Here is an 8,592-nt window from a genome sequence, read left to right as displayed (position 1 = left end):
CAAATAATAAAACTCATAAAAAAAGTCAGCATAAAAAAAATAAAAGCAGTTTGGCAAAAACAAAAAGAAAGACTTTGATGATATAAAAATATTTATGATAAAAGATAATTCAAGGGAAATATATCTTTGTATATTTTATTAGATATTTAAAAATAATTATCTTATTTAATTATATTAGAAATATCAAAAATAATAATTGTTAAATCTTTTGAAATATCACAAGATCTTAAATATTTTTAAATCTATGTAAGAACCAACTATATTTTAGAGATATAGGATTTGTTTAGAATTTAATTGTAAAAAAAATTCATTTCCTAATAAAAAATACGCATTTATGCACAAATATGCACAAAGTAACCACTTTACAATAAAAAATTCATTTCCTAATAAAATCATACAGGGCACGGGTTATAATTTTAGAATAACAAAACTTCACCCACCACCACTTGCGGCTCGAAGAAGAAGGGCACACCAGAAGTTGCGACGCGAGGAAGGCGGTGAGGATGGCGGCGGCGGCCACTGTGACAGTGATAGCAAACCAGACGAACGACAACGGGGACGAAACGCGACCACGCACGGCGACTGAATGAGCGACGACGACCACGATCAGCAACCGGACCAAGCGCAATCACGAACGACAATCGGACAGAGCGGAGCTGGACAACGAGCGACGAAGATCAGTGGTGGAGTGAAAGAAAAACAAAGAACACTAATCAGGTTTTAAACCCTAAACCAAACCAACCTTCTTTTCTTCGTTTCTGGCTTTTTTGAACTCGCTAACTATTCCACCGAGTCCATGTCCGATTCTACCGAGTTCAGTCCAAAAACGAGTTTGGTACCGAGTTAACTCGGCAACCATGACTGGAAACGTAAACTCGGACGAGTTAACGAGTTAACTCGCGAGTTTGATAACCATCCCTGTTTGTGAAGATGTCAAGATACACTATTACCCTTCTTTTTTTGTACAAGAAGGAAGAACTAGAAAGCTCAGATACTGAGCTTTTTGTTGCTTTGACCACAGCATTCAATTTTCACACGATAGTCTAAAACTATGCTTGGACGGGATATCAGGACATGGGGTTCAATCGTTCGGAGCTTGTGTTTAGATGCAAGACACAGCGAAGCCTTGTCTCTTTTCCACCTCTGTTTAAAGAGTTATGAAGCTTTTAAACCGGATCACACTGTCATGGCTGCCATTCTCAAGTCTTGTTCTGCTCTTTTGGTTCCCAAATTGGGCAGAGCTGTGCATAGTTATGTTGTTAAACAAGGTCATGTTTTTTGCCAAGTTACCAATAAAGGGCTGCTCAACATGTATGCCAAATGTGGCATGCTTGATGACTGCCTCAAGCTGTTTGCTCAACTCAATCACCGTGACTCTGTTACTTGGAATATTGTTTTGTCTGGATTTTCAGGGTCCAACAAATGTGATCCGGATGTGACGAGGATATTTAAGATGATGCATACCGGTGGGGAGGCAATGCCAAATTCTATTTCTGTTGCTACTGTCCTTCCTGTTTTTGCTCGTTTGGGGAACCTGGATGCTGGATTGTGTGTACATACTTATGTTATCAAGTCTGGTTTCGAACAAGACACCCTTGTTGGAAATGCTCTCGTGTCAATGTATGCAAAGTGTGGGTTGGTGTCCCGAGAAGCATATGCTGTCTTTGATGATATTGTTCACAAAGATGTTGTTTCGTGGAATGCAATGATTTCGGGCTTGGCTGAGAATGGGTTAGTGGAGGATGCATTCTTGTTGTTCAGTTCAATGTTGAAAGGGCATATGCAGCCAAATTATGCGACTACTGCAAATATTTTGCCTGTTTGTGCCTCATTTGATAAGAGTGTTGCATACCGTTGTGGAAGGCAGATCCACTCTTATGTGCAACAGTGGCCTGATTTGTCAGCTGATATTTCTGTCTGTAATGCTTTGATTAGCTTCTACTTAAAAGTTGGGCAAATGAGGGAAGCAGAAGCTTTGTTTTGGACAATGGATTCAAAGGATTTGGTCACGTGGAATGCTCTTGTTGCAGGGTATACATCAAATGGTGAATGGTTAAAAGCACTGCATCTGTTTGGTAATTTAGTATCACTTGAAACGTTATTGCCAGATTCTGTGACCATGGTCAGCATACTTCCAGTTTGTGCACAATTGCAAAATATGCAGGTGGGGAAACAAATCCACGCTTATATTTTCAGACGTCCTTTCCTTTTTGATGATACTTCTGTTGGAAATGCTTTAATCAGTTTCTTTGCAAAATGCGGCTATACAGGAGAAGCATATTATACTTTTTGCATGATACCCAGGAAAGATTTGATCTCGTGGAATTCTATTTTTGATGCCTTTGGCGAGAAGAGGCATCATTCAAAATTTATTGACTTGTTACATCGGATGCTTAAACTCAGAATTAGACCTGATTCAGTTACAATGTTGACCATAATCCGATTTTGTGTATCTTTTTCCAGAGTAGAAAAGGTTAAAGAAATACATAACTATTCAATTAGAACTGGATCTTTATTAAGTGATACTGCACTAACAGTTGGGAATGCAATACTTGATGCATATTCTAAATGTGGAAACATGGAGTATGCAAACAAAATGTTTCAGAATCTATCAGAAAAAAGGAATCTGGTCACATCCAATTCACTGATATCTGGTTATGTGGGTTTAGGATCACATCTTGATGCAAACATGATATTTAGTACAATGTCAGAGACTGACCTTACAACATGGAATCTCATGGTTCGGGTATATGCCGAAAATGATTGTCCTGAACAAGCTCTTAGATTGTTCCATGCGTTACAAGCTCGAGGGATGAAGCCTGATACGGTGACTATCATGAGCCTCCTTCCAGTCTGCACACAAATGGCATCAGTACGCTTGCTGAGCCAGTGCCATGGGTATATTATTCGGTCAATTTTTAAGGATCTTCACCTCGAAGTTGCCCTCTTAGATGCATATGCCAAATGCGGCCTCATAGGTCATGCATATAAGATATTTCAATTGAGTGCTGATAAGGATCTGGTTATGTTTACTGCTATGATTGGTGGGTATGCTATGCATGGCATGAGTGAAGAAGCACTTTGGATATTTTCTCATATGCTGAAGTTGGGAATCCAGCCAGATCATATAATCTTTACTTCCATATTATCTGCTTGCAGTCATGCTGGTCGAGTAGATGAAGGACTGAAGATATTTTATTCAATAGAGAAACTTCATGGTATGAAACCAACTTTGGTACAGTATGCATGTGTGGTGGATCTCCTAGCTCGAGGTGGCCGCATTAGTGAAGCATACTCTCTTGTGACTAGTTTACCAATTGAAGCTAATGCTAATCTTTGGGGGACATTGCTTGGTGCCTGTAAAACACACCATGAGGTAGATTTGGGGCGTATTGTAGCAAACAAACTCTTCAAAATTGAAGCTAACAATATAGGAAACTACATTGTACTATCAAATTTGTTCGCAGCGGATGCTAGATGGGACAGGGTAATGGAAGTGAGAAGAATGATGAGGAACAAAGATTTGAGAAAGCCAGCTGGATGCAGCTGGATCGAAGTAGAGAGATCAAATAACATTTTTGTGGCTGGAGATTGTTCCCACCCCCAAAGAAGCATTATTTACAGTACACTACACACATTGGATCAACAAGTTAAAGAACCCGTGGAGTTTTTAGCTTAATCCTGGATAAGTATTATGGCATTGTGAAGACATATCTCAGACATATTTAGTGACCCATCTCTCCTTTTTCTTTTCACATATCTCAGACAAATGAATTGTGTGAATTGCATCTTGTATCACACATGAATAGTTTGATTCTTCCACAGCAGGTTGCAGCACCTTGCCATCCAATGGTCATCGTGTTGCACCTGGCAGTTGTGGTTGCAGTGATGCTTTTTTCCAGTCAAAATCATGGAAAATGGTGACCAAAGTGGGTAAATTGTGTTTTTCTCACTGAGTTCAGATAGTTGGCCTTATGATGCCATTTCTTGCTGTATTTTTCTTCTCCTCTTCTATAATTGCATGACTCTTGTTATTAAATTCACTATTTTGCTTAGTATTATGACTTTTGTACAATTTACTACACTTTATGTGGTATGATACAATTATTCATCTTGGTGATATGAATTTGTGGGCTGAATTGATTTGTACCCTAATCAAACATAAATCACGTGAACCACACACATTATTGCCTTGGTCTTCCTGTATTATTCCATTGATATTTCCCCTTCAGTTATATCTTATTTATTGTGTCTCCTTCTTTCAATGTTTTGAGTTCATAATATGAGGTGTTGATTATTTTCCTTGTTTGAGAATGTAATATTTTATTGAATGAATTTCTACACTGTTTTGATTTACTTGTGTCAACAGCTGTTGGTAGATTAAGACTGCTATTTGCCAAGTAAAATTAAAGTAGGTTTTTCCTTTTTTTATTGTAGTTGATGGATTATCTGACATTGTTTCTTTTCAAGCTCCTTCAGTTTTATGATTCTGTGTGCACTTTATCTTTTCCGTCAGTTATACTGAACACACAAAAATAATGATACAGAACAGAGCATATACAAATGAGTTCGAAAAGAGGGAGTGGGAGACCCAAAACCATGGCTAACAATGATATGTCCAAAGGGAAGAGCATATCCGAATCTCAGCCTAGTATTGATCAGTTGACTCAGAGTGTTGCTGACACCATGCTAAACTCAGGACAAGATGATGGTGAATGGGAGGTATATGCAAAAAAATCGAAGAACAGAGCTGGAAGCAGTGCTGCAAAGCCATGGGGGGCGCCAGCCCATAATTCTAATCCTAAGACTTGGGTGAATGCAGAAATGGCTCAAAAGCCAGGCATCCGGAATCATGGAGGAGTTGGAAGATCTTCTGGAAATTCCTGGCAGACACAAAATGCCAACTTTAGGAGACCAGCTGGCAGAGGAAATGGTAGGCCTCAGTCAGCAACAAGTGGATATGAAGGCAACTATGTGCCTCCAAATCCCTTAATTCGGCCTCCACTTGAGCATGGCTGGAATTGGCAATCCAGACCTGGTGCAATACAGCCCAATGTAAGGAATGAAATAGCACCTGAAGAACTTGAACAGAATAATGATGTTGATGATGATGATGATGAAGAGGAGGACTCAGATGCTTTGGAAGATACTGATGATGATCTAATGAGTGATGACTATGATTCTGATGTTAGTCAAAAGAGCCATGAGACACGTAAGAAGAACAAATGGTTTAGGAAGTTCTTTGAGAATTTGGATGGCTTGACTGTTGAACAGATTAATGAACCAGAAAGACAGTGGCATTGTCCAGCTTGTCAAGGTGGTCCTGGAGCTATTGATTGGTACAGAGGACTGCAGCCCTTGGTGACACATGCCAAAACAAAGGGATCTAAAAGGGTGAAGATTCACCGAGAACTTGCTATACTTTTGGATGAGGAATTACGCAGGAGGGGTACTTCAGTAATTCCAGCTGGGGAGGCATTTGGAAAATGGAAAGGTTTGAAAGAAGAAGAAAAAGATCATGAAATAGTTTGGCCTCCAATGGTTATCATTCAGAATACGAAGCTTGAACAGGACGAAAATGATAAGGTGTATATTTTTATTGGTGTCAAATGATGAATAACTACTAGTGTCATGTTAATATTTTGCTGGTTTGTATTTATGGAGCATAACGTTCACAAATTTCACACATTACTGCTTGTATGTTGACTCCGGATTTGTTCTTTTTATTCAGTGGATAGGTATGGGTAACCAAGAACTTATTGATTATTTTAGCACATATGCTGCTGTTAAAGCTCGCCACTCTTACGGCCCACAAGGTCATCGAGGGATGAGTGTGTTGATATTTGAAGCATCAGCAAGCGGCTATCTAGAGGCAGAGCGTCTGGACAAGCATTTTACAGAGCAAGGAACTGATAAAGATTCTTGGTTCAATCGCCCTAATTTATATCTCCCTGGGGGAAAGCGCCAGCTCTATGGTTACATGGCTACAAAAGAAGATCTTGACTTTTTCAATAGGCATAGCCAAGGTTTCATTTCCTCTTTCCTCATTACTTTTCTTCTTATTTGTACTGTGCAAATTGTTGTGTACTATATATGCAGGTTAATTTATGTTTACAAAGTATAAGCTGGCTTTTGTCATCTCTTCTCATCTGAAATCATGTAGGTAAATCTAGACTAAAATTTGACATGAGATCATACCAGGAGATGGTTGTACACCAAATTCGCCAAATGAATGAAGACAACCAACAACTTCTATATTTTAAGAACAAGGTTGTGAAAACAACTAAACACACGAAAACTCTTGAAGAATCCATTGGTAAAATGTCTGAAAAGCTGCGCAAGACAATGGAGGAGAACCGCATAGTGCGGAGGAGAACTAAAATGCAACATGAAGAGACTATAGAAGAGGTAATACTAGGATCAGACAGTATTTATGGTTATTATTTTTATTGTAAAGTGGTTACTTTGTGCATATTTGCTACTCGGATGTACTTGTAGCGTATTATTTCTGCTGTCAGCGAGTTGTGGTTAAAATGTGTTTCTGCTTGATTGTTTTGTTCAAAAGTTTGAGCTGTAATTTATGTGTTAGTACAATAGTGGATAAGCTAAGGTTAGGGTCACATTTTTTATCTTCCTTTGTGAGATATTTTGCTTATGAAAATGTGCTTCATGTACCCATTGAATTTCTGTTTGATGTGTCAAATCAGACCATCACTTAATTAAAGATAGAGTTGCATATCTGCATTTATTTCCCACCTAAATGTCACGTTGTTACTACTATATTGTCCTGCTTTCATTAAAAGTAAAAAAATAATCAATGAGCAATGATATGGTTGCACTGGCCTACATTTGCATTATGTTATCTATCGAAATGCTTGTTATATAATGATGCCTTGAAAGAGAAACACAAAATCCTGTAAATATTTGGATCTAGGTTTGTTACTTTTATCGGTCTGGGGCACACACCGTTAACCCAGTTTTCCAGAACAAATTAATTGAATGATTCCATCCATGTTCTTGCCTTCTTGGTTTACCTTTTCCAATGACCCTGAGCTTAACATGTTTTTTCTTCAAGAAACAAAAATGTTATTTGTTATTTGTCTTTGTTCAATATAGTAAAAACTATGTAGACACAAGGTACTCTATTTATAATAGAAGAATATGAGTTAAGTTCAAAATTCAAATAAAGAATAATAACAAACTAACTAAAGATAAAAGATAAAAATAAGATATCTAATAATTTAATATATCTAACAATCTTAAATGATCTCTAGGTTATCATATTTTTTCTTTTATGGTAACGTTTCTCACTATTGTATTCTGTCAATCATGAAAGATGTATATGCAAGAACAATTTTTCAAGGACCAGATAAAGATCATTCATGATTCAAGGGATGAAAGGGAAGAAGATTTTGAGAAGATGCAACAGGAGGAACGTGAGAAGGTGAAGCAGTCAAGCACTACTGGTCATGCAAATGCTGAGGAATATAGACTCAAGTATGTAATTTTTATTCCTTCCATTGGACTAATGATATATTCACATCTATAAAGTTTGTGAAAGTGTTACGTAGAAAATTGAATCATTAAAGAGTATGTTTTTTGAGAAAAACTAATTTCACATAATCAGAACTCAAGTTCCCTGCCGCCCTAGTGGGTTAAAAATTATTTGGACAGGGCATGGCATGATATTTTACAATGGATTTTGGTGAATTTGATGTAGGGTGGAAGAATATCTAAAATTTGTTGAGGTTCAAGATAAAGAAATGGAGAATTTTGTTGCTGAAAAGGAGAAACTGTTGCATGCCCATCAAGTGGGTTATGCTGCTTTGAAGAAGAGGCATTGGGAGGAAGAGGTGGAGCATGAGCAGAAGTTTGATGAGGAACTGACCAAGCTCATGGAAAAGTATTCCCCTTCCTAGACTAACTAATGTTGGGGTCTTTGCTTTGACTCATACAAACATATAAACACAGCCTGACCAGTAGACAAAATAAATAGAGTGCCCAGACATTTTACTACATATTCAGTATGTCTTTTTATTTTCTTTGGTACTTGTCAACATTTGGGTCCATGCCTGGAAAAACACAAACCATGTTAAAATTTTAAATTGCTGTTTTGGCAAATTGGAAGTTATATTTCATGCAATTGAGTTACTTTCTTATCAAATGTGGGTCATGATGAGTCTAGATGGTTGTGTTTCTGTTGTGTGGATTTTTTGCTGTTCTTTTTAATATTTTTTATAAATCTAATCACGTCATTAATGCTTTGACTGAAAAAAAGTGTAAATGGCTGCTTTAAAATTGAGGCTATTGTATGTGCAATTTGGGAAATTTTCTTTTCATTTCTTTTCGGGTACATATTTTAGTTGTTTTTGAGGAAAACAAGAAAATGCTCTTTATACTATGCGAAATAATATCACTTCATTTATTTTCTTAAAGCGCCTTATATATAAAAAAAAATGAGACGATTTCATTTATCTTTTCTGAATTTTCTCATCTTTACATTATGATTGGATAGAAATTGTTTTGAGAATAATTCATTTTTTATAAAGGATTCGGAACGTTTTATGAAAGAAAAATATTGATTAGAAAGGA

General features: G+C 37.2%; 1 protein-coding gene across 5 annotated transcripts; it reads left to right on the top strand.

Annotated features, from left to right (window-relative positions):
* Positions 1 to 410: 410 nt before the first annotated feature.
* SLG1 (Tetratricopeptide repeat (TPR)-like superfamily protein) lies at positions 411 to 8,164 on the top strand. 5 transcript variants are annotated; one of them, XM_088106573.1, is made up of 6 exons: positions 411 to 717; positions 4,548 to 5,586; positions 5,732 to 6,026; positions 6,164 to 6,408; positions 7,337 to 7,497; positions 7,721 to 8,164. In XM_088106573.1, the coding sequence occupies exons 1-6, from the start codon at positions 587 to 589 to the stop codon at positions 7,917 to 7,919; spliced, it is 2,070 nt and encodes a 689-aa protein (XP_087962699.1). In that variant the 5' UTR covers positions 411 to 586; the 3' UTR covers positions 7,920 to 8,164. The 5 variants fall into 5 exon arrangements, with proteins under 5 accessions (XP_087962699.1, XP_087962700.1, XP_047179333.2 ...); XM_088106574.1 differs by having other exon boundaries at positions 577 to 717; positions 4,517 to 5,586; XM_088106575.1 differs by lacking the exon at positions 411 to 717 and adding an exon at positions 3,707 to 3,929.
* Positions 8,165 to 8,592: the final 428 nt, after the last annotated feature.

This window comes from Vigna umbellata, chromosome 2 (assembly GCF_029865625.1).
Source record: "Vigna umbellata cultivar VRB3 chromosome 2, Vumbellata_1.0, whole genome shotgun sequence".
NCBI lineage: Eukaryota > Viridiplantae > Streptophyta > Magnoliopsida > Fabales > Fabaceae > Vigna > Vigna umbellata.
This window is presented reverse-complemented; position numbering and strand designations above follow the sequence as displayed.